This window comes from Trachypithecus francoisi, unplaced genomic scaffold, assembly GCF_009764315.1.
Source record: "Trachypithecus francoisi isolate TF-2019V2 unplaced genomic scaffold, Tfra_2.0 Lachesis_group13, whole genome shotgun sequence".
Lineage (NCBI taxonomy): Eukaryota > Metazoa > Chordata > Mammalia > Primates > Cercopithecidae > Trachypithecus > Trachypithecus francoisi.
The window spans coordinates 66,079,043-66,105,648 of NW_022681458.1; the positions used below are offsets into that span (position 1 = coordinate 66,079,043).

Genomic DNA, 26,606 nt, shown 5'->3' on the forward strand with positions numbered 1-26,606 from the left:
TTAAAAGGTTGTTGGGAGGATTAAAAGAGTTAATGATTAAATACTTATCTCCATTCTTTTGTCAGGTCAAATCTCTACTCTTGGTAGAGCAATTGCCTAGGGAATTTTATCTCAGGATTAGGTGTTTGGAATCTCCTGCATCCAGCCGGCTCTTCTCTGTCCCCTCGCTACCTTTTTTTTTTTTTTTTAGAGGTGGGGTATAGCTTGGTAGCCCAGGCTGGAGTACAGACATTGATGGCTCAGTTGACCAGAGGACACATTATTGGCAAGTGGAAAGCCATTCCTCCCAGTCTTCTTAGGAAAGGAAATCTTTCTGAGGTGAGATGTATTTGCAAAACTGCACAGGACTTTAATACTTTGCAACAGCAAAGGTTGAAAAACAAAATGGCTAAATTTCCATATCAAAACAGGTGAAATGTTTCTGTTCATTTTCTTCTACATTTGGAAAGTGCCTGATCCACAGTAACACACTAAACTGTAGTTCCCTTCCTCTCATCCTTTCAAGTGTACAGAACTGTAACTATTTAGGCAATTAGGGCAAGCAAATTCCACAGCGAATTACGTGGTAGCTTCTAGTATAAATTTTCTTACCAACCAGACAATGTTCAGCTTCTTCTCTTGACAACCTGTTTGCATTGTCAAAGTTTAAATGTAACATATTAAAATTATTATACTTTAAAAATCATCGAAACTTTTTTTGTGTATGTAAATAGAAAAAAAACCATGAAAAATGTTTGCACATGGAGTAAAGCACGTAAATGGGGTAAAGCATGATAAAAACCTTCGCTGAAGTTTCCCTGCTCACATATTACTGTGTGCACGTCTAGTATTTTTCTCATTCGAGTATCATGTTATTTATCTTTTCCAGTTGAGGAGGAAACTTAATACCGTTTAGGCAGCGTTTCAAATCCGAGTCAAATATAGCCTGGGTGGTTTTTTTGTGGGTCCATCTATCAGGACCTGTCAAGAGTGTTCTTTAAGAGTTCTAAGATAGAAAACTCAGCTTATGCTGTTACCCGCAGGTTTTAAAGCAACATGATATGGCGTTTGAAGCTTACCTCACACCGGTGAGGTAAGCATCCAGTCATCAAATGACCCTTTTTGACGTCCATGAGTGACAGAGACTCAAGCACTCCTGGGGGCCAGGCTGACTTTTCTTCACTGGTTTGGTTGGGAACTGGCTTCTTCGGAGCTGTGTACTCTTAACTTGCTCTGCTGCCGGCTGGCTGACAGCTGATGGGGGACTCCTCAGGACGGACTACCTTCCAGGAGCACCCATCTCCATCCTCAACTTCCCAACCTTCGTCCTCCCAACTCTTCGCTCGCGCGGCGGTCTGAGACCACCAGGACCAGTTTCAGTGGGTTTCCTTCTTCAGCGAGACGGCAGAACAGGCTTTAAAAGGAAAGCAGGCAGCGGAAGAGTAAGAAATAACTATATTCTAAGAGTAATAATAAACGGCAGTACATGACTGCCACACGACAGCCTACGCTGGCTGCGGAGGCCACAGACACAAGCTCCTAACCTCCCGCCCGACCCGCCCTAACAACTGCTAGCCCCGGGTAGGGTCACGTGACGAGGGAGCGGCGCGCGCCGGCCGCGGCGCCAATTGGCGAGCGGCGGGAGCGCGGGGTTTGATGGGAAGGAGTTGGCTGGGCCTGTCTCTCTGTCAGTGGCGACTGCTGCTTGCTCTGGAGGCAGGTTGCGCGGTGGCGGCCGAGACTGGCGGGGGTGGACGCCCGGGCCGGGCTACGCCCGCTTCTTGCAGGTAGAACGCTCAAGGCGAGGGCAGTTGGGAGGGCTCTGCAGCGGGGAGGCATGCTGAGCTGTGCCCCTGGGAAATAAGCTGCAGGTTCCCCGCTTGTCTCTCCTGGGTGCTCCCGCCTCCTGCCAAGTGGCCTAGAGCTCTGCGGCGGCTGCTAGTCAGGCTGCGCGGTGGTGCGCGCTGACCCAGGCTCGCCGCCTTCTTCCCTGGATCTCCCAGCACACTGGCAGTGGTGGTGCTGGAGTCTCGAAAGCCTTTTCTCCCCTCTAGGGCTGGTAGTTTCTCCAGCTTGATTCTGGGAGATTCCGGGTGGTGACTGGCTTGAGCCCCAGCTCTTTGGCCCACCTGTGTCGAGCTTACCTCGACACAGGTGGGGCAAAGAGGTCAGAAGGTCCCAAACTAGCATTTCCTACGCTCAGCTATCCGCTTTGAGCGTTCTGTCCGCGTCGTCTTTTTCTGAGTTGTGTGGAGGCTCCAAGAGTTGGAAAGACCAGAAGGGACTGAAAACTGTCAGTGTCATGCTGCCGGGCTCTAGCGTGTGGGCGGGGAGTACGTGCTACTTAGAGAAGAGGCTCTCCAACCATTGTCCTTATTCCAGGGATGGTGGGCTGTGGGACGGACGGGAAGGGCGAAGATGCATAGTATCAGAGGCGTGGCAGGAGAAGAAAAACAAATCTAAATTCCATCAGTTCATAGTTTGCGGATTGAGAAAGAGTTGAAATTGGTCAACTCAGCTTTGCTGATGGTGCTCTCACACTGCTAAGCAAGACCCGTGAGTCACTGAGTTTTCCATGTTCTGCTTTTCCCACTTGGCCTCCAGTGTGTATTGCTCGGTGTCTACTGTTTTCTTGGGTGTCAGTCAGCATTGACAAAATGGACTCTATTCAACAACGGTTTGGTGGGTGTGAGTAAGCTTGGTTTCAGGAATATGTTCAAACTGGCAGGGAATGCTAATCTCTTTTCCTCAGCAGCCCCCAGAAGACCAAGTTGACTTTTAACACATTTTCTTAAACAGGAGTGGTGCGTTTAAAATTAGAATTTTAAGGTTTTCTGTTATCTATTGAGATCAGCTCAGTAATGCTGTTAATAAACTTATATAGTGTTTATATATTATAACATATAAACAAGAAAATACAAGAAAAGGAGTTATATGGCTATTAGAACGATATGATTTCATATAGAAATATTTATAATCAAATAGTAATTTTTTGGTGGTATTTAGTTCAGATGAAAATTGACTTACCATGAAAGCAAGCACTTAATCATTATATATTAAGAGGGCTTAATATATAATAGAGATGTACTTTTCATTAATTTTTTTTGAGGAGCAATAAATGTGGCTTGGGCTATTTCAGAATTGTCTTTTCAGTTAGGACATTTGAAAGTTAGAGTTCTAGAACAAATCACCTTTACTCTTCAATTGTATAGTACAATATGTTATGGAGGTACTGTTGATGGTGATTAAATAGCTTATATTTAACTTTGGAATTTGATAAACATAAAACTTCCTTTCTGTTTTCTTCAAAGGCCTACAAGATTATTTAATGGCAGAGTCTACATAATTTTTTGCTCTATTTCTTATACTAGAGAAAATGAGAGCAATCTATTTTACTAAAAATACAAACTGTGATATAATTTTCCAATTTTAGAATTATGAAATAGGTGCTTTCTTTATAAGAAGTTAGAAAGAAATGTGTTCCGTATAAATACTAGGTGTGTTTTCTGGTAATAATAATGGCTACAATTTATTAAGCAGTTACTATGTGTTGTACACTGTGCCAAATGATACATAATTTCATTTAATTTATACAACAATTCTGTGAAGTGTAGATATTTTTACCATTTTGCAGATGCAATAACTTGAGGCTTGGAGAGTTTAAGTAATCTGCCCAAGACTGCATAGCTAGTAAGTGATTGAGCCATATTTTGAATCCAGATCTATTTTATTACATTATTTTAATGTGTCTTGGAGTGAGGTGAAAATTTAAGAAAAACATTTCCCAAGATTTAAAATTCTGACACTCAAACCTGAGTGTAAATAGCCATTAGTAGAAAACATTCAAATAAGGTGGTCGACATTATTGTTCATTGAAAAACACATTTAGGTCAGATAGGGTTGCTCACGCCTGTAATCTCAGCACTTTGGGAGGCCAAGGCAGGCAGATCACTTGAGGTCACGAGTTCGAGACCAGCCAGGGCAACATGGTGAAACCCTGTCTCTACTAAAAACACAAAAATTAGCCGGGAGTGGTGGCACACACCTGTAATCCCAGCTATATGGGAGGCTGAGGCAGGAGAATCACTTGAACCCAGGTGGCAGTGGTTGCAGTGAGCTGAGATTATGCCACTGCACTCCAGCCTGGGCAACAGACAGAGTGAGATTCAGTCTCAACAAAAAGAAAAACACACTTAGATGCACCCATCTCTTAAGGTCATGACAGGTCCTGTTGTGGTATCAGATCAGAGTGGAAAGAAACACTCTGTACATGTTCATGGGAGAGTTCTTGGAGAAAAGTCACTTGAGGTTGAACCAGGGCAACCTCAAGTGTCCAATCCAGGGCAAGTGAACTGATTTATGCCTCAGAAGGAAATGCAAGGGTTATTCGGTTCCCATATATCTTCCATGTATTTGAAAGAAAGGAGAGATGGATTAGAAAATAGCAACAACCACAGCAGTAAAAACAGTTTGTATTGAGCAATCACTGTGTGCCAAGCACTGTTGTAAATAGTTTAGAATACATTATGTCATTTAAGTCTTTCAACATTTAAGAGGGTCCTTAACTATCCCTCTTTTACAGATGAGGAAATTGAGTAGCAGATAGGTTAAGTAACTGATTTGTCCAAAATTTCATAGTAAGTGGTGGGCCACAGGACTTGGAGTTAAGATATTTGTGTGGAAAGGAGAGAACCAGTAGTTGAATACAGAAGAGATCTGAAATTAAAGCTATGGAGCAATATTTGATTTAATTGTTTAATTTTGTTATGTTTTCACATCTGTTAGAAAGTACCACCTATTACATGTGTGCATTACAGTGAATCAGTTCCTTTAATATCGGAATTTGATAGAAAAATTGCTAGTGCAGGTTGACCGTTTCTTTGATTATGAACCTGAAAGCCTGGATATGGCATTTAATGACTGTCACTCTAATATTGTTTTAGAGTACAAATTTAACAGCATAATCCCTTACTTCTGGGGTCTTAGAGACTAAGATGTAGATTGTTTCATTAATACCAAAACAATTCTTTAAGCAAATAATTGTCAAAATTGGTATAGTGATGTTATGCATGTATTTCATATTGTACTTACTTTAAAATTGGTACGCAGTAAGCAAGTAAAGGCTGTGCTTGCAGACTTCTAGTACCAGTTCTGTCCCTAGCTGGAGCTACATGATTTTGCAAATCATTTAACTTCTCTTTAATGCAGATTTAAACACTCAAATGTAATCAAATAAAGGAATTGGGTTACACGATACATTGTACTAATACTGTTTCGTGTGCTTACTACTCACTTTTCAAATCAGTAGATTTGTTTACCAACTATTTGATAATGTCAGAGGTGCTTTCATATATTTTACATATAAATGTTCCAGTCTAATCTATATAAAGCAGACTTTATTTCTGATTTTGTGTTATTGGTAATAGCTGGGTGCTTAAAAAATCAAAACTAAAATACTCTGTTTGGCTCTGCTGCTTACTGTCTTTGGGATGTTACTTAGCACACTATTCCACTTCTCTTAGATTTCTCATTTTTAAAATGGAGGGATAGTAGTATCTAAATGCTAAAATTAATATAAAGCATTTGGGCTGGGTGTAGTGGCTCATGCCTATAATCCCCAGCACTTTGAGAGACCAAGGTGGGCAGATCACTTGAGGCCAGGAGTTCGAGACCAACGTGGCCAACAAGGTGAAATCCCTGTCTCTACCAAAAAAAAAAAAAAAAATTAGCCGGGTGTGGTGGCGCGTGCCTGTAGTTGCAGCTACACCTTTGGAGACTGAGGTGGGAGAACTGCTTTAACCCTGGAGATGGAGGTTGTAGTGAGCCAAGATCTCACCACTGCACTCCAGCCTGGGTGTCAGTGAGACTGTCTCAAAAAAAAATTTATACACACACACACACACACACACACACACTGCATTTGTTTTAGGGCCCCTAGAAATGAAGTACTTACTAAGTGTTTAACTGATACTGTTGTTTGATATTGTTGTTGTCATTAGTTTCAAATATTAAAATTTCTGATCATAGTCTCAGGGTGTGATGGTTACAAACTTGACATTGAAGAATGTAATTCTACTTCAAAATATGTAGGTTGGTTATATACAGAACACTGCTAGACACCATACACTAGTTCCAGAATAGTGGAATGATGTATATTTTGAGAATAACAAGTGATTCATATTAATCTACTCACTCCACCCACCTTTTTGGTAATTATTTTTAGCATCTCAAGAGGGTTTTTAGATTTACTTACTGTCATAATTCAGATAGAAATTTATAGTTTAATTCATGAAAGTTCCTGGATTTTCTACAACCATGTTTTAGAAAATACTAAATGATTAATAACATTTAGCTTGCAACTTAAATATGACTTGAAACATTCATTATAGTTATAAACTTTAGAGTTTTTCAGGACAGATTATAGGTGTTTCTGTCCTTAAAAATTACTTTGTGAGTAAAACTATTTTACATTTAAGCTCTTTGTTACTTTTCTAAGAAACTCCAAGATAGCTATGCCTTATGCTAATTATGGTATATAAATAATTTTGTGGAGTGAGTGTTCTTACTTGATACTGGTATTATTTTGTGTTTACATTTACAGTTAAAAAATGTGAGAAATATGACATAGGTAACCTTTTTGGGGGTGGAAAAGAAGTAGTTTTATACATTGGCAAGTATCTAACTGTAACCTGGTTAAAATATGTCAGTTTGAAATTATACTTTTAACAATTCAACTTAAAAGAATAAAAATTTACATAATTATTTTCCAGTAAGTTGATTTAGAATATAATATTGTTGAGTCTATTATAAAACATTTGAGAGTCATAGAAAAACAACTAAAAGAAGTGGTTATAGAGCTAGCTGAATTGAAGGTCAACTAGCTTCAGGGACTTGTACACAATGTTAGGGAGAAATGTTTATTTGGGCATTGAACAGTAGTGTTTAGTAATAGAGGCTAGAAATCTGAAGATAAAGGGACTCTAGGCCATATTTCTTCTGAGCTATTGGACAAATCACTAAACCTCTTTTCACTTAGTTTTCTTATCTGTGAGATGGTAATACTAAAGACTATCCTATGAGAAAGTGGTGGTATTATTAACTGTAATTTAGAGAAAAGAAAATTAAGGCTCAGAATCATTAAGTGATTTGCTAAAGGTCACAGATAGCCTTGTAATCCTTATTTTCTTATTAATAACTTGGTTGTGGCTTTCTCTTATTACTTGTAAGGTTGTATTCTAAACATTGTAAAACACTCCTACTCCAGATAACTAGTTTAGTTGGGAGACAGCTGGATGGTAGAAATGATTTTATTTAAGTATATAGTATGAAAGTAGTATGGTAAAACTTTGTTCCCAGAACAACATAGAGAACATATTTTAAAGAATAGAAAATAGCAAAGTGGTAAGAATATACATTTCTAAACTTCATTGTCATTTAAAAAGCTTTTCAAACTTTATTTTCACTTTTAAATCTGTTCTGGTTTTGAAGAATGGATTTTTAAAAGGTGGACTTGGCAGTGTGCGATGACTCACGCCTGTAATCCCAGCACTTTGGGAGGCCGAGGTGGGCAGATCACTTGAGGCCAGAGTTCAAAACCAGCCTGGTCAACATAGCAAAACTCTGTCTCTATCAAGAATATAAAAATTAGCCAGTCGTAGTGGTGCACACCTGTAGTCCCAGCTACTCAGGAGGCTGAGGCACAAGAATCGCTTAACCTGGGAGGCGGAAGTTGCAATGAGGTGAGAATCTGCCTCTGCACTCTAGCGTGGGCAACACAGAGAGACTCCATCTCAAAAAATAATAATAATAAATAAAGGTAGACTCTATCCCAATAACTGTCTGATATCAAATTCCATATATGTGGAGTCCAAAGAAATTAATATTTCATAACATTTTTTAGGCAGTATTGCAACATCTATAGTGGGTATGCTGTGTGTTTAACTTAACATTTTAAATACTTGCTTTATTTCTAGCTGTGAATTCCTTTGGACAATTGATGATATTTATCATTGAGCCCAGTTTCTACAAATAAAAGATGGGTGGATTATTTTCTCGATGGAGGGTAAGGTACTTTTCTTTACAGCTAGTTCTTGAGTCTAATATAAAAGTGTCACATAAAGCTATTTGTGAAAGTCTCCTTTCATTATAGCCCTGAATAGTAGTTTGCTGTTTTCCTTAACTTTTTTTCTTCTCTTTTGAATTACTTTTCTATTTTTTTATTTTGATACTTCCACTTGTTCTGTAGGTGTCCAATGCCTCTGTGTAACAGAATTATTTCACTTGGATGTATGAATTATTTTTATTTCTGTATTTCTGTATTTGTGTGCAAATGGCTATCTTGTTTTCTTATACTCCCTAAGTTTCAAGCTTATTTGAAAGGTAGTTGAAAATAAGTATTCTAGGCTGGGTGCGGTGGCTCACGCCTGTAATCCCAGCACTTTGAGAGGCCGAGGTGGGCAGATCATGAGTTCAGGAGTTCGAGACCAGCCTACCAACATGGTGAACCCCTGTCTCCACTAAAAATACAGAAATTAGCTCGGCGTAGTGGTGTGCACCTATAGTCCCAGCTACTTGGGAGGCTGAGGCAGGAGAATGAACCCAGGAGGCAGAGGTTGCAGTGAGCCGAGATCGTGCCACTGCACTCCAGCCTGGGTGACAGAGCAAGACTCTGTCTCAAAAAAAAAAAGAAAAAAAGTATTCTATACAATACTTGTTTTTTACACACTGTATCTTTTTACTTGAAGCTTATCATAAATATTGACTAAAGTCACACTGCATGTGCTTTTAGAATTTATAGGTTAAACAAAATTAGAAATTCAGTTTGATTTTATTGGATAAGCTTTTAGAGGAAGTATCTCAAAGTTACAGCTCGAAAATATGAATTGTATAAATTATATAACCCTGTCTCTACTAAAAATACAGAAATTAGCTGGGCATGGTGGTGGGCGCCTGTAATCCCAGCTACTCGGGAGGCTGAGGCAGGATCGCTTGAACCCAGAAGACAAAGGTTGCAGTGAGCCGAGATTGTGCCACTGCACTCCAGCCTGGGCGACAGAGCTAGACTCTGTCTCAAATAAAAGAAAAAAAAATTATATAAATGCTCTTTTCAAATGTAAGAGGAGATAAGGCAGTCTAGGATAAACTACTTATTTTTTTTTTTCTCCTTACTACCATAATAATAGAGTCTAACTATGCTTGGTACATAACTTAGGTTTTGGGCTGTTGCTGGAACAGCTTTGTTTTGGATCAGCATTATATTGACCCTGTTATGACCTTTTAATAATCTACCCAAGGATCAAATTTATCTCTTCTTGCTTTGCCTTTCATATTAGGTTGAACCATATGAAATTGCCAGTATTCAACTGCTTGGACTTAGCAAAATGTCAATTTCATATGGTTAACTCTAATGTTAACAACTCTTATGGGAACTACAATGACCTGATATTCATTACCCTCTTGGATTGTTGAGTATGTAATTGGTAAATATTTTTTCAAGTGTTTTATAAGTGATTTTGGCTGATTTTTATTCTAGATGTATAAAAAATACTTTTGGCAAACAAGCTTTGCTATAATGAAGTATTCTTAGATGTCCTTTTAAAATCTGATCTTCAAAAACTACTTTAGGAATTTAGAATGAAGATAGCCTGTTGATTTCGACCTCCAGAGTCTTAAGTGAACTTTTAGCAATAGCCAATCAGACCATTTTTAGTCTGTAAATTTTTTTAATGTGTTAATTCTTTTGAGTAATCATTCCTAATACATTTTTTGGAGGAAAATGTACGTTTTTTTTGAGATGCAGTCTTACTCTGTCACCCAGGCTAGAGTGCAGTGGTGCAATCTCAGCTCACTGCAATGTCTGGCTCCCGGGTTCAAGCAATTCTCGTGCCTCAGCCTCCTGAGTAGCTGGGATTACAAGCACATGCCACCACGCCCAGCTAATTTTTGGATTTTTAGTAGAGACAGCATTTTACCATGTTGACCAGGCTGGTCTCAAACTCCTGACCCTAAGTGATCCGCTCACCTTGGCCTCCCAAAGTGCAGGTGCGAGCCACCGTACCTGGCCAAAATTTGTTTCTTTCTATAACAGTGTGTTTTATTGAAGTTAAGAATGGTAAAAATTGAGCCATCATAATTCAAAGTCTTCCTAGGATTAAAAAAAGGTAAGTAGGGAAATGCTTATTTCTTTACTCTTATGTAGTTCTGTTTGCAATTATAATTTTTATTTAAGTAAATCTTAGTTATAAACAAGAATACATATTTGCCTGATAACATTTGAGAAAATTCAATTTTGAAATAAATGTTCTTTAATGATTATATCAAAACGTGAAAGTTTGTGATAAGTTTTAATGCTGTCTCTTGTTTCTGTTTCTATAACAGACAAAACCTTCAACTGTAGAAGTTCTAGAAAGTATAGATAAGGTATGTTCTTTGGCTCTGAGGTATTTTAATTCATTTTAGGTATTAAATAAATACTATTGTAGTATATATTATTTTGGAGACCAAATCTGGTATGGGAATTTAGCAATGATATAGAGTGAGTCTGAGAACTTTAATGTTATGTGACCTCAAAAAAATCTAAAGTCTATCAGTGACTTAAGAAGTCTGTTTCAAGTAATAGAGCCAGTTAGAATGAAATTAGATCTGTAGTGTGGTGTAAATAAATGTTACAGGTAGGACAAAATAGATGAGATACTGTATAATAGTTTTTATCAGTCTACAAAATTTTCAGTTTTTTATATAGTATTATAAAAAATGATTTTCTGGGAATATGGAGAGTGATAAATAGATGGGTTACTGTTTTAATTTTTATTAATTCTTTTTCTTATTGCCAGATTTTTAAAATGCCTTTTATAGAAGGAATTATTACTTATTTGACTCAACAAATATTATTGCTGATACCAATTTCATTCCCTGAATCTTTGCCAATTTGATAGTTTAAAAATAGTAATTAATTTTGCATTGTAAAATTGCTGTGTTAGAATAAGCATTATAAATTTTTAACCTCAGTTTTAGTTTTCTTTTCCATATTATATTCTGTTTTAAACGGTTAGGGTATTATGCTTTATTGAAGTTTAAATAAGAGTTTTTTCTTAAATATCTTTCCTGTTAACATTTTTTAACATTTTAATTTCTTTATGAAGTTTGAAATTTACTAACAGGGAATAATTTTCTCTTAACAGGAAATTCAAGCATTAGAAGAATTTAGGGAAAAAAATCAGAGATTACAAAAATTATGGGTTGGAAGATTAATTCTGTATTCCTCAGTTCTCTATCTGTTTACATGCTTAATTGTATATTTGTGGTATCTTCCTGATGAATTTACAGCAAGACTTGCCATGACACTCCCATTTTTTGCTTTTCCATTGATGTAAGTAAATTATTCTTTTTGTTGATCTTTTCCTTTTCTGACTAGAGAGTCTTAATGTATATCTAGTGTATATATTCAGTCTCTTTATTATTAAATGGTAATATCTGACTGAGTTTGAATTTCTTTCACAATTTGAAAAAATTTTTTAAAAATAGTAGAACAAGTGTTTTAAACCTTCATTTGTAATCCAATATACCTGAGGAGTATTACCTAGTAATATGAGTAATAATTGCTCTATATGGCAATGTTTTATGATTTTCTAGTAGATGACCATGCTCCCCTAGGGGCATTGGGCGTGGAGTAGGGGGTAATGGCAAGTGGGGCAGGGTTTGTAAAACCAAAAGAATAACTGCTCAAATTATTCTGAATGTATTCCATTCACCCCAACTCTGTTTCCCTCCTTTTACTGCTGTATAGTCACTGCTCTAAAGCAATTGACCCTTATTTTATAAATATTTTCTAATATAACACTGTATAGGAGGTATATCATGACTGAGAATTTTGGGAGACAATTTGATAAAAAGTTTGTTTATTCAGTCAACAAGTATTTATGGGTACCAATTGTTTAGACATTGGATTATAATGGTGTATGGTACGTAAAAATACAAAACTCTCTGTGTATCTTAGACTGCAAACATTAAGTAATGAGTATGATGAATGTTATAAAAGAGAAGTGTAAAATGCTATGGGAGCATTTAATAGGGACATTGCCTCAGTCTGGGTACTACTATAAAAAATGTGTTTGTTTAGTCTTTAGTGCAGGGCATATTTTCAAATTGGAACTCCTGAAGCTTGTAAAATTATAAGTTTGTATGTAGCTACAAGAGCTGAAATTGAGTGCTTTCATAATATTGCAAAATAATTGTCTCTGCTAATTTCTTTGTTTTCACGTTTTGAAATCTTTTGGAATGCTTTTATCCCAGTAGTAGTGGATTTTATAATTGTGAGCCCCTTTTCCTTGTTTCCCTTATACTTTTTTCATAAGAGGAGAGAAAAGCAATTTACAAAGTAGAATGAGATGTTTAGTTGATTTAAGTACTTTTAAATACTCAGAAATGCGCTTTACATCTATTTCCATATAAAGATTAATTTTTTTGATCATAAAAGACTTGTATCTAGTTGTAACAGAATGTCTGATAGGGAACTCTACCGTGTTAATTATAATGGCTATCCAAAAACTATGATTTAAATTTGCTATTATGATTCATAAAAGTTTTTTCGGGGGCAAATAAATTATATACTAATTGTTCTTTAGAAGCAGGAAAACTTCATTTCTTTAAAAAATGTAATTTCTTCAATTCAATCTTTATGATATTTTGGATATGAAGCTTTCTAATCCTTACTGTGTCGCTCTGATTTTTCTGCATCACCTGCATCTAGTATATCTTGGCTTGTTTAGCTTCATAGCCATTTTTCACTTTGTCTCATTGATATTTGTGACCTCGTTCTCAACTGTAGTAGCTTCTATTTTAGTGAGCTTTTCACTTTTTGAAGCAAAGACCGGTTATCCAACAAAGAATAACATTGTCCTTCTGATCGATGACAATCAAAAAAGCATGAAATAAAACACAATGTGAAAGTGGATGTGGTAAAAAGAAAGAAGACTTAATACAGGACATTTTCTTATGTGTGTAACATGAATTGTTGCCTTTTGTGTGTAATGTGAGCTTATCCCTGGACTTTTTTCTTTGTGAAACAGTGTCTTAGTTTGTTAGTGTTGCTATAAAGGAATACCTGAGGCTAGGTGGTTTATAAAGAAACGAGGTTTATTTGGCTCATGGTTCTGTAGACTGTGCAAGAAGTATGGCACCAGCATCTACATCTGGTGAGGGCCTCAGGCTGCTTCACTCCTGGTGGAAGGTGACGGGGGGACAGCATATGCAGAGATCACTTGGTGAGAGAGAAAGCAAGAGATAGGGGAGGTGCCAGTTTCTTTTTAACAACCAGCTCTCTCAGGAACTAATAGAGGGCAAACCTCACCATGCCCTAGGGTGGACATTCATCTGTTCATGAGATCCACCCCCGTGACCCAAACACCTCCCATTAGGCCCCACCTCCAACACTGGGGGACAAATTTCAACATGAGGTTTGGAGAATCAAATATCTAAATTATAGCAAACAGTTTTGAGGGCTGGACTCGGATTTACTTAAAGACTTAGAGGCAAAAGGGACAATAAAGTATGTTGTTTTGCTCAACACTGTCTATATTGATTATATAGTTTAGAAATCTACCTGGTATCTGTAAAAAGTGACTGCTGTCTACACATTCCCAGTTTCCCAAATGCTTTTACTGGAAAGGTCATGGATCAGGACTGAGCATATATTGTATAACTATTCCAAAATTATTCTTTATGGTAGAATATCAATACTCTATATAACATCCTTTGAAATTTATTATATTTTTACTTCAGAATGTAATATGGAGGAGTTTAGTATAATTCCACTTGTTGTTTTTCTGCCTTTCAGATTCAATAGTATATTTATCTCCCTCTGATCTTTTCAAGTATTACTGAAACTTAAATCATAATATAAATGCTGAATTTATTTTGTAGGAGTCATTAAGACTACACACCATATTGAGGTTTGAGTTACGTAAGTTACAATTTTGTATTTCTGCATTATTCTGGCAAATATGCATTACCTTGGGAGTTGGTTCATTTTCTAAGTCAGCAACCATTAAGGTTCGTTTCTGTGTTAACTAATGCTACAAGCAATCTTGTAGACTTTTACTTCTGGATACCTTTTATAAATTTTAACTTTCTAGACATGTCATTCTCTGTAGTTTTAGAGACTGATCATCATCATGAGATATTGACTTTCCCAAAGGAGTTAGCCATAACTTTCTTATTTGGTTTGTTTTTGCCTCTCAAAATGGGGTTGTTGGGGAAGAAATTTAAGCAAGGGAATTGAGGAAGGTAGTCATATTCCTATTTCTCTTCTTGTATCTCCACTTAAATTGAAAGCCATTTAAGGATAGGGATTTGTTCTTATATAATTTTCATGCCTCCTGTCTCTACCCACAAGTAGCACATGTTAGGTATTTCCTCAATCTAGCTAGGTTGACAAACATAATTTGTAACCTTTTGAAGAAAGTTAAATATTTGTTTCATGATACACTAATAAGAATACAAGTGTCTTTTAGCCAGGCGGGGTGGCTCACGCCTATAATCTCAGCACTTTGGGAGGCTGAGGTGGGTAGATCACGAGGTTAGGAGATCGGGACCATCCTGGCTAACACGGTAAAACCCCGTCTCTACTAAAAATATAAAAAATTAGCCCAGTATGGTGGTGGGCTCCTTAGTCCCAGCTACTCGGGAGGCTGAGGCAGGAGGATGGCATGAACCCCGGGAGGGAGAGCTTACTGTGAGCCCAGGTCGAGCCACTGCACTCCAACCTGGGCGACAGGCCCAGAAATAACCTCAAAAGGAATTTTTAGATACGGCTTTTATATATAATAAAGAAGACATTTGTAAGGAAAAATGGTGTTGAGTTATATGCCCAAAAAAAACAAAAGCAAGAAGTACTCGATTCTTACTTTTTACACCAAAATAAATCATTGTTACTATTTTCCCTAAACAGGAAGGTAATTTTTGCTGAAGTCTTTGGTGGTTAAATAAGCTGACAAAGAAGTCGACATAATTATAAATATTAAGACCTGTATATCAATTCAACTTTAGCTTTTGTTTTTTTTTTTTTTTTTTTGTTTTGAGACAGAGTTTTACTCTGTTGCCCAGGCTGGAGTGAAATGGCAAAATCTTGACTCACTACATCCTCTGCCTCCCAGGCTCAAGCTCTCATGCCTCAGCCTCCTAAGTAGTGGGAATTATAGGCATTCACTACATTCCTGTCTAATTTTTGTGTGTTTGTTTGTTTGTTTGTTTTAGTAGAGATGGGGTGTCAGCATGTTGACCAGGTTGGTCTTGAACTCTTGGCCTCAAGTGATCTGCCTGTCTCGGCCTCACAAAGTGTTGGTATTACAGGCATGAGCCACCATGCCCAGCTCATCGTTAGATTTATATATTGCTAAATCTCATCTAAAAACATTTTTATAAATTGGATAGGGCTTATGATATGGTTGTTTGAAAAAGAACACAAGTTTGGCAGAAAGGGCGAAAGAGGTAACAAAATAATGTTATATAATATGAAGGTTGGTGAAAAACCACCAGGTTTATAGAATGTTAATTCTTTACCCAAAGTAAGGAAGGTTTAGTTATATTGATTGAATTGAGATATTCTGCTGTATTTCAACTTTTAGCATTTTTAGTTTGAGTACAGTGAAACACTGAATATTGAGGTTTTAAAATGTTGAAGCTGTCCTCTGTGTGATTCTATTATATTGAAGTTCCAAGTATTTGCTGCTAGGACACATATTTTTTTAGTTCAAGTCATTAGATATTATTGAACAAAAATACATGCTGTAGTAATGTTCCAAGTAGCATTAATTTCATTCAGAAAAGAACAAATGCTTCGATAAATGTGAGTCAAAGATTTTTTATTTCTCACCTGATTGTATATATGAATGTAGTGATTTTCTATACCAATTTTATATTCAACTGCAATAATAGTCTTATTGTTTCTAATAATTTTTTTGGTTGATTCTTTGAGAGTTTCCAAGTATGCAGTCATATAATCTGTAAATAGCAATAATTTTACCACCTCCTTTTGTTTTTTTCATTTGATATTTTTTCTTGTTAGATATTTTTGATTTTTTTTTCTCTTGGCTAATTATGTTAGCGTAACAGGACAGTGTTAAGTTGTAGAGAAAATAGTGGACATACTTGATGTGTTTTTTGGGAATTCTTCTGATGTTTCACCATTGGGCATTATTCTGACTTTTGGATTGAGACAGATACATTTGATCATGTTAAGGAATTTTCTACCTATTCTTACTGTATTTAGTTTTTTTTTTTTTTTTAAATCAAGAAAGGTTGTTGAATGTTGTTAAATACAATTCATTATCTGTGAAGATTCCATATGACTTTTCATCTTCTCTTGATACGAAGGGATTATATTAAACATTGAATCATTCTTGAATTCCAGGAAAAATTTCTGCTTTCGGTATTGTGATCATTTTATAAAAGCATCCAAAAACTTTTCTTTATTTTCATTCTTTATTTGTTGAAATAATAGCACTGTACATGTATTTGAAACTATGATACTTTCTGACCACTGCTTTAGTTTTATGCCATGGGTCTTGATATATAGTGATTTATTTTGGTTATTTACAAGATAGGATTTTTTTAGAAGGAGTTATAATCTGTGAGTTATTTATGGATGGCAAATATATATTTATATTTTTATTGTCTTAGTTACAATTTCTAGTTTTATTGTATTGCTTTCAGAGAATGTTAAATATTTCTGATTTAAATTTATTGAGTTTTTTGGTGGAATGTTATTTGGTCAATTTTTTAAGTGTTTCATGAACATTTGAAGATATATTCTCTTTTTTCAGTTACACAGAGTTTAATATTAGCAATGAGAACTACCTTATGCTGTATAGATCTTCTATATCCTAATAAAAATGTATTTCTACTTTTCCCTGTATTTCTTTTAGTTTTGTTTTATGAATGTTGATGCTTTGCTTTTTGCATGAGTATTTCTGTTGTATCTTCATTGTAAACACATCCTTTAAAAAGAATTTTTATTTTTGAAAATATTATAGGTTTACAGGAAGTTGCAGAAAAAAATGTACAGGCAGGTTGCAGGTACCCTCACCTAGCTTACCCCAATAGTGACATCTATACAGTAGTTTTTCCTTCATCCACAATTTTGCCCTCTGCAGTTTCAGTTAACTGTGGTCAGTTGCAGTCTGAAAATATTAGTTTTTCGAGAGAGACTACATTCATATAACTTTTATTGCAGTATAGTTATACTTGTTCTATTTTATTATTGGTTATTTTTGTTAATCTCTTACTTTGCCTAATTTATAAATTAAATCCCTATACCTACATGATATGTATGTATAGAAAAAAACTTCGTATATGTTGGGTTTGGTACTGTTCATGGTTTCAGGCATCCACTGGGGATCTTGGAACATATCACTGAGATTAAGGGAGAACTACTGTAGTAAACTTTCACACCCAGGAAATTGACATTGCTTCAATCCACGGAGCCTATTCAGATTTCATCAGTTTTATATAAATTCCTTTGAGTGGGTTTTATATTTCTATGCAATTTTATCACCTGTAGCTTTGTGTAACCACCCCACAATTCAGATCCAGAACTGTTCCCGTCACCACAAGGCTCCTTTTTGCTACTCCTTTATAGCCATACATGTCTTCCTCCACTTTCCCCATTCCTAACCCCTGCCGTCCATTAATCTGTTTTCTATCTCCACAAATTTGTTATTTCAAGAATGTTAGAAAATGGAATCACATAGTATGTAACCTTTTGAAATTGGCGTTTTTTGCTCAGTATGTTCTTGAGATTCATCCAAGTTGTTCAGTGTATCAATAGTTCCTTTCTTTCTCTGAGTAGTATTCCGTGGTATTAATGTACCATAGTTTAACCATTCACCTGCTGAAGACCATTTGCATTATTTCCAGTTCTTGCTATTACAAATAAGCCTGCAATGACTATTTTGTACAGGTTTTTATATGAACATAAGTCATTTCTCTGGGGTGTGTGCCCAAGGGTGCAAATGCTGGAGCATATAGTAAGTACATGTTAGTTTTATAAGAAATTGCTAAACTTTTTTTCAGAGTAAATATACCATTTTACATTGCCACTAGGTGGGTATGAGTGATCTAGTTTCTCTACATCCTTACCAGCATTTGGTGTTAATCACTATTTTCTGTTTTGACTGTTCTGATAGGTATGTAGCAATATCTCATTGTGGTTTTAATTTTTATTTTCCTAATGGCTGAGGATGTTTCATGTGCTTATTTGCCCTTAATATGTATCTTTTTCAGCAAAATGTTTATTCATGACTTTTGTCCAATTTTCTAATTGGATTATTTGTTTTTGTTACTCTTGAATTTTGAGAATTCTTTATATATTATAGATAAAAGTTCTGTCTGGGCGCAGTGGCTCACACCTGTCATCCCAGCACTTTGGGAGGCTGAGGCCGGTGGATCACGAAGTCAGGAGTTCAAGACCAGCCTGACCAACATGTGAAACCTCGTCTCTACAAAAAATACAAAAATTAGCCAGTGCATAGTGGCGCGTGCCTGTAATCCCAGCCACTCAGGAGGCTGAGGCAGGAGAATCACTTGAACCCAGGAGGCGGAGGTTTCAGTGAATCGAGATCGCACCCCACTGCACTCCAGCCTGGGCAACAGAGCTACACTCCGTCTCAAACAAAACAAAAAAACCAAACAAAAAAAAGTTTTATGTTGGATATGTATGGTTTACAGCTTTTTTCCCCCTAGTCTTTAGATTGTCTTTTCATTCTCCCAACAGGGTCTTCTGCAGAGCAAAAGTTTTTAATTTTGATGAGGTTCAAGTTATCAGTTTTTCCCTTTGTTAATTGTGTTTTTCTTGTCAATTCTGAGACCACTTTACCTTGCTACAGGTTGTGAAGGTTTTCTCTTATGTTTTTTTCTATGCCTTAATTTTTTTTTTTTTTTTTTTTTTTTTACATTTAAGTTCATAATCCATTTTGAGTTAATCAAGGTTCAGGTCGAGGTGGCTTAATTTTTTTTTTTTGTTTTTGCCTGTGGATGTGCTCAGTTGCTCTAGCAACATTTTTTGGAAAGGAATGCCATTTTTTTTTTTAAACTTTATAATGTGACCTTTTTTTTAGTTTAAAGGTTTTTTTTTTTTTTTTTTTTTGAGGCGGAGTCTCGCTCTGTCGCCTGGGCTGGAGTGCAGTGGCCGGATCTCAGCTCACTGCAAGCTCAGCCTCCCGGGTTTACGCCATTCTCCTGCCTCAGCCTCCCGAGTAGCTGGGACTACAGGCGCCCGCCACCTCGCCCGGCTAGTTTTTGTATTTTTAGTAGAGACGGGGTTTCACCGTGTTAGGCAGGATGGTCTTGATCTCCTGACCTCGTGATCCGCCCGTCTCGGCCTCCCAAAGTGCTGGGATTACAGGCTTGAGCCACCGCGCCCGGCCTAGTTTAAAGGTTTTTTAAAAAAATTTGACCATTGGGGTTTTAAGATCACAATCCTTGTTTTGTTTGCATTTGCCTGCTATACCTTTGTCTATGGTTTTATTTTCAGCCTTCAAAGACTCTTAGTTTTAGATGCATCCATTTACATTATAGAGTTGGGTTTTGTCTGGTGATACAGTGTGGAGGTCTTTTTCTTTTACATTAGTGAGTTTAGCCCACTTTATATTTGTTGATATGAAAGAAGTTGGTCTGTTTTGAAACCATTTTTTTTTGCTTTTGGTTTTTATAATTAAGTAAAACCTTTCACTATGTACTATGTGGTACATTTACTTTGGGTCAGTTATTTATAGGTTGTGTTGGTATGAAGGCATATCTTCCTGTGTTCCAGGCTAACTAGAATTTTCCTTATGATTCAGGATTTTGTGTGTGAATTTGTTTAGCTGTTATCTTTTCCCAGCCAGTGGGGCTAGGCAATTGTATTTCTTTCACAATACAAAACTTCCCCCCAACCCCCTTGCCGTAGGAACAGAACATTCTTTGTAAATAGTGCACTTCTGAATAATTTCTTTTTAATTTCTGCCTTCTCTCTTTTTTTATTGGAACCAAACTGAGGAGCTTCTGCCTGTAGCTGTGCATCTTGTTCTCATTGTTACAAACGTGGATTTTAAGTTTTACACTTGGAAAAGTTTACCTTGTTACCTCTTTGTGAAATAGGCAGTTTTCTTGTTTTGCTTCCACTTTTTGGAGCCCCTGTGTAATAATCTCCATTGCTTTTGAGAGTGCCTCCACATAATCTGATGGTTGAGTTTTAGTTATATCTCTGTTTTACCAGAGAAGGAGTTTGCATTTTTATTTTTGTTCTCCTTGTTTGGATTATTTTTAAGAAGAGAAGGGGGAAGTGGAGCTTATGCCACTATTCTCTAACTAGAGGTTAGTAATAGTATCCTTAATATCTTCAATATCTTCACAAAGTATGTTGCTATATTTTAATAAGTTATTTTTAATTATTGGGAGAGCAAAACCTTTGTTGGGATAACTAAAACAGAATCCTGAAGTACTTTAGTTCTTTTTCTAAATTTTATTTAAAAATAGAAAAGGGCTAGGCATGATGTTTTATGCCTATAATCCCAGAGGTTTGGGAGGCTGAGGCAGGAGGATCACTTGAGGCCAGGAGTTCAAGACCAGTCTGGGCAACATGGTGAGATCCTGTCTCTACAAAAATAACAAAAAATACCAAAGAACTTCATTTAATTTAGCCCTAAAGAATAATAAATTCTATGTGTTTTACCTTTTCAAGTCTTGAAGACTTGACATATGGAAATGTCTGTTGTTTGATAGCTCATGTTATCCAGGAGGAATTCTGATAAAAACCAGAGGAAGAGTTTATTGTCCACAGAGAGGATTTAGTGAGTTTTATTTTGAAGAGAGTATATTTCAATTTTTGTAGTATTCACACTGGCAATTATATATGCTTTTTGAAAAGTATTCATTTAAGAAAATTTATACATTTCCTACAGAATTCTAGCCACTATCTCTGCAATTCCATCTTTTTTTCCACCTGTTTTCTTTCTCTGAATGCTTTTTAAAAGTCTTCTCTTCCAGCCTGCTACTATTTCAGTGAGTTTGCGCTGGAGAAGCAATATGAGACTTTTCTATTATTGTGGGATCCTTGAAGGTTATGGGCATTATGCTTAACCTATATTCTCTTATCTCCCTTCTCTTGGTAAGGACAAAGCCTGGTGTTTTTTGTACTTTTAGGTAATTGTCCAAGTGCCATGTAGGAATCTGGTGCTAGTTATTTGGTGTTTTCATGTCACAAAAATAAGTCATCACAATATTAAAAAAAGTGTATTATCTATTCCTGTGTAACAAATTGCCCAAAAACTTAGTAGCTTAAAACAACAAATGTTTATTATGTCTCAGCTCTTGAGGAGCAGGAATGTTAAAAGCAGTTTAGCTGGGTAGTTCTGTCTCAGGATTTTTTGTTCTTAGGTAAATTGCAGTTAAGCTGTTGGTAGGGGCCACAGTCATCTCAAGGCTTAACTAAATCCACCCCATCACTGTAGATAAAGTCATTGTAGATCTTTACTCCCTCTGCTGTTATCAAATCTCCAGCTCACTGCTAGACATTTTATTTCTTTTTGCTATCATCAGCAATGGCATTTGCAATCCCCCTGACTTTCTTCATTCTGTTCTTGTGTTCCTTTTGCTTTTCCCTTGAGGTCTTTTTCTTTCCATATAGGCTGTTTTTTGGCAAGCTTATGTTTAGTTTCCTTTTTCTTTGTATAATCCAGGAATTTATAAATCATGCCAAAGCTAATTGTCTTGCCATCACCAAAATGGGTTCTGAATTCAAATCTCAAGATATCTGGTGTGGTCTTACTCACGTTGGCTGATTTTTCCCTAATCTACTTCTGAATTCACACAGGCAGCTGTTAGCAGGTATCAGTTCTTTGCTGAGTGTTTACCACAGCCGTTTCTTCCTCACTGCGTGGAACTTTTCCTAGACTTCTTTGACTGTTCTCATATCATGACAGCTGTCTTCTCATAGAGCTGGTAATCCAGGAGAGAGAAAGACAAGTGAAAGAGTAGGCCCAAAATGGAAGCTGCAGTCCTTTATAACTTAATCTTGAAGTGATACACTATCACTTCTGCCATGCTGTTGGTCGCGCAGACCAACATTGGTGAGAGAGGACTACACAACGGTGTGAATACCAAAGGACAGGGATCACTGGTGACTACTTTCAGATTGACTCCCCAAAATAGTAATGCTGTATTTCAGAGTGAAGAACTAATTTTTGTACTTACATTCTGAATGTATTTCCAGTACAATCGATTTTTTTTTTTTACAAGAGATACAATGTATGTTTTAAAATGATGAATAATGTTTTATATACTTTTTTCTTTTTTTTCCTTTTTTTTTTTTTTGAGGCAGTCTTACTCTGCCGCCCAGGCTGGAGTGCAGTGGCATGATCTTGGCTCACTGCAACCTCTGCCTCCTGGGTTCAAGCGATTCTCCTGCCTCAGCCTCCCAAGTAACTGGGACTACAGGCATGTGCCATCACGCCTGGCTAGTTTTTGTATGTTCAGTAGAGAAGGGTTTTCACCATGTTAGCCAGGCTGGTCTCAAACTCCTGACCTCAGGAGATCCACCTGCCTCGGCCTCCCAAAGTGCTGGGATTACAGGCATGAGCCACTGTGCCCAGCCTTATGTACTTATTTCTGCCAAGTTCTATGGAGAAGAGGTATTTTGCTACGTTTACATTGAATTTAGGAGATGACCCTGACAAGTTTGTGATGAGGATTATTCATTTAGTTTCTTTTAATTCTTTCAATTCATTTGATGTCTTACTAATGCAAGGCCTAAAGAATTATCCTTATAAAATCTTTGGAAGGAGATATTTAGCTAATTTTACTTATCAAGTATTTATTTGAAGGTAAGGTTTTTGTTTATTTTTCCGCCAGCTGGCTTAATCTCTTAGAGTAGAGACCGTCCCTCTATTGTTAAATAATAGGGAAGGAGTCGCAACTTATATTTGTGTAATGCTCTTACATTTGTAAAAGCATTTTTCCTTAATGTGTGGGAATAGACAAATTAAGTTTTTGGAATTGATGCTTACTTAGTAAGGGATTCTAATATTCTCAATCTTTTGAGGGGTGCATAGATTCCTTTCAGACTGATGAAAGCACTGATCTTTCCAGAGAAATGCACTTATGCACACAGAGGTAATTTTGCAATTTAAGGGGATCATCAGAAGGTCTGTGGACTTTAGGTTGAGAACTCCTCCTTTGAAAGCACAGGTTCTGATGTTCTCTGGCAGAAATAAATGCTTTTTAGTTTTCTATATATAAAGGGAAACAATGTACCTAACTCTAATTGGAAATATATGTTTTCATTTTACATGGCTTCTAATTCGCTTTTTCTAATGATATGTTTTGTTTTGGAATTTTGCTTCCCCTTTAGCATCTGGAGCATAAGAACAGTACTTATTTTCTTCTTTTCCAAGAGAACAGAAAGAAATAGTAAGTTTAATTCCAATTTTTAATAAATGTTTTTAAAAATACCTTAGAGTGTGCTGGTAAGACAGGTTGTAAAATATGATCTTGGAATGATAATGTGGTAAGTATTGAATAGTTGTTTATTATAAAGCATGACGAAGGTTATAAATGATCAAGATGGTTCTGTTTTTAATTCGTGTTATTTCTATCTTGTTCATTTAGATTTTTTTTACATAAAACAAACTTTTTTTTTTTTTTTTTTTGAGACAGAGTCGGGGATAGGAAGAGCCTGTCGCTCAGGCTGGAGTGCAAAGGGATGATCTTGGCTCATTGCAATCTCCGCCTCCCGGGTCAAGCGATTCTCATGCCTCAGCCTCCAGAGTAGCTGGAATTACAGATGTATGCCACCACTTCCAGCTAATGTTTTGTATTTTTATAGAGACAGGGTTTTGCCATGTTGCCCAGGCTGGTCTGGAACTCCTGAGCTCAGGCAATCCACCTGCCTCGGCCTCCCAAAATGCTAGGATTACAGGCTCGAGCAACGGTGCCCAACCAAAACAAACATTTTTAAATAAAGAGAATTTATATTTGTTAAATTAATCTTTATGGAAAACTTAGTTTGTTACAGAGTCTTATTTCATTTTTACCTCGACCCATTTTTTCACCCCATATATTATTTTGAAGTGTATCCCAAATGTATCTCTCCATTTTCATACCTAGAAAAGAATTCTTAATATCATAAAATATTAAATATAAAACATTAACTTTTCAGTTATCTCATAAGTATCATTTGCTTTTAAAAAATTTTTATTTGTTTGACTAAGGATCCAAATAAAGTTTGTACAAATATTAATGTATGATTTTCAAATTGCCCTCCTCACTCACAACCTCTCTTCTCTTCTGCTCACATTAGGTCCTATAATCTACCCCAATGACTATTTCCTTGCTGACACTCTTGACCCTTTTGCTCCTCCTTATCATCCTACTTATCTGTCAAAAGCTACCCTCTTTAAATACAATTATATGCCTAATCAATGACTGGCAAAACAGTATTCTGATTAAATACATTTGCAGGTTTAATCTCATCCAAGCAGCTAAACTTATTAGAGGAAAATCATACAACATGCTCACCTGACCAAACTTATTTTAAATCTATGATTGCAGATATCAAATATGTACTTAAAACTGCCTTATGGTCCTATTAGAGTTCCCCAGTAAATTCACTGTTTTCTCTGTCAGCGTGATGTTTATTACTGTATTTCTCCTCAAATCACTAATACCTGCCTCCTACCAAAAACCAACAATCAAATCTAACCAAACTGAAACCAACCAACCAACCAACCGACCAAATAAAAAAACCAAAAGTCCCAAACACACAAACCCTGCAACATCTACCTGGTCACTCTTAACCTATAGTCTTACTTTATACAGAAAATAGATGTAAACAGATGAGAGCTACCTATACCACCAAGTGAAGTTGTCCTTCAGTATCTGTGAGGGATTGGGGCCAATACCCCCAAGAATAAAAATGGTGTAGAATTTGGATGTAACTTACACGTCCTCCTGCATACTTTAAATCATTTGTAGATTACTTGTAATCTCTAATACAATGTAAATGCTATATAAATAGTTGCTATATTGTATTTTTATTGTATGTTTTTAAAATTTTTTTCTGAATATTTTTGATCCATGGTTGATTTAATTCCATGAGTGCTGAACTCATCCATATGGAGGGCTGAATGTATGTAAAGTTAGCTCTATCTGTACTCAGTAGGGTCTCAACCTTCATTATATTTTGTAAGACTGGCCTTGATCTCATCTATGGCTAACCATCATTTAAGCTCTGGATTCTAAATACTCTGGCCATCTCTAGAGCTTTGCTCTTATAGTTATCTCCTGTAGTTATCATCTCTTTTGCATCATTTTCTATTTTATTATTCCTATTGGCATATAATTCTGCCTCAGTATGACTATTTCGGGGGGAGGAAAACCTCTCCTGACCCTACATTTCCTTTAAGCTACCACCCATTTCTCTTTCTTGTTCAAAACAAAAATTTTTAAAAAATTGTTTATAGTTGGTATCTCTTCTTTTCCCCCACCTATTCCTTCTCAACATAATTTGTTTAGGTTTTGTTTCCACCATTTTTACTGCAGTGGCTCATTTCAAGGTCACTCATTATCTATGTCTTGTCAAAGCCAGTAATCAGCTTCCTTTTCTTATCCAGCTTGATCTCTTAATAGTATATGAATTAATTAAGTTATTCACCCTTTTTCTGAAAACTTTTTATCTTTAAGCTTCATTGACAACACTTCACTGGTAGTTTCTTTTTAGTTTTATTTGCCTTACCTCTTCTACTAGAATTCTGTCTTTGGCTTTCTTTTTTTTCCAGTAACTTGTTTGAGTCTGCGCTGTCTGATAGAACCTTCTATGATGATGAGAATAATCTGTATCTACTGTTCAATATGGTATCTGCTAGCCATTTGTGACTGTTGAGCACTTGAAATGAGGCTAGTGTAAATGAAGTACTGGATTTTAAATAGCTTAAATTTAAATAGCCCCATGTGGCTCCTGGCTATTATTTATACATTGGACAGTACATCTCTAGGTGATTTTATTCACTTCCACAGATTTAAATATTGCCTATTTGTTAATGATTCCCAAATCTAAGTCCTTAGTCCATACTCTTCCCTTCAGCTATAGACTTGTATACTTAACTGTGTAATTGACATTTCCACTTAGGAGTTTAGTAGGCATCTCATAAGTAACATGGCCAAAAGAGAATTAATATTGCTCCTCCCCTTTATTCCCACTTGTTCACATCTGCTCTTCCCTTTGTCTTCTCCATCTCAGTAAATGCTTACCCTATATGACTACTAGTTAAAACTTGTATTAGTTAGGGTTCTCCAGAGAAATAGAACCAATAGGAAATATGAGGAATTGGCTCAAGCAATTATGGAGACTGAGAAGTCCCAAGATCTGCAGTTAGCAAGCTGGAGACCCAGGAGGGCTAATGGTTTAATTCCAATCTATGTCCGAAGGCCTGAGAACCAAGAGAGCCAGTAAGTGTAAGTTCTTGTCTGAAAGCTAGCAGGTTCAAGACCCAGAAGGAGCTGATGTTTCAGTTTGAGTCTGAAGGCAGGAAAAGATAGAGGTCCTAGCTCCAGGGAGTCAGGCATGGGGTGTTCTCACTCTCTGGAGGGAGGAATAA

The 26,606-nt window shown here is 36.5% G+C and overlaps 1 protein-coding gene across 5 annotated transcripts in view; it reads left to right on the top strand.

Moving 5' to 3' along the window:
* The first annotated feature begins 1,097 nt into the window (after nucleotides 1-1,097).
* The window catches only part of LNPK (lunapark, ER junction formation factor), a 91,343-nt gene continuing 65,834 nt past the window's right edge, over nucleotides 1,098-26,606 (top strand). For 2 of the 5 annotated variants that reach the window (XM_033231058.1, XM_033231055.1), the window contains exons 1-5: nucleotides 1,581-1,766; nucleotides 7,953-8,041; nucleotides 10,357-10,398; nucleotides 11,160-11,347; nucleotides 23,363-23,421. In XM_033231058.1, the coding sequence (XP_033086949.1) occupies nucleotides 8,015-8,041; nucleotides 10,357-10,398; nucleotides 11,160-11,347; nucleotides 23,363-23,421 (316 nt within the window). In that variant the 5' untranslated portion in view covers nucleotides 1,581-1,766; nucleotides 7,953-8,014. Of the gene's footprint in view, nucleotides 1,422-1,580; nucleotides 1,767-7,952; nucleotides 8,042-10,356; nucleotides 10,399-11,159; nucleotides 11,348-23,362; nucleotides 23,422-26,606 lie in introns of those variants that run through there. The other 3 variants (XM_033231056.1, XM_033231057.1, XM_033231059.1) reach the window with 3 other exon arrangements.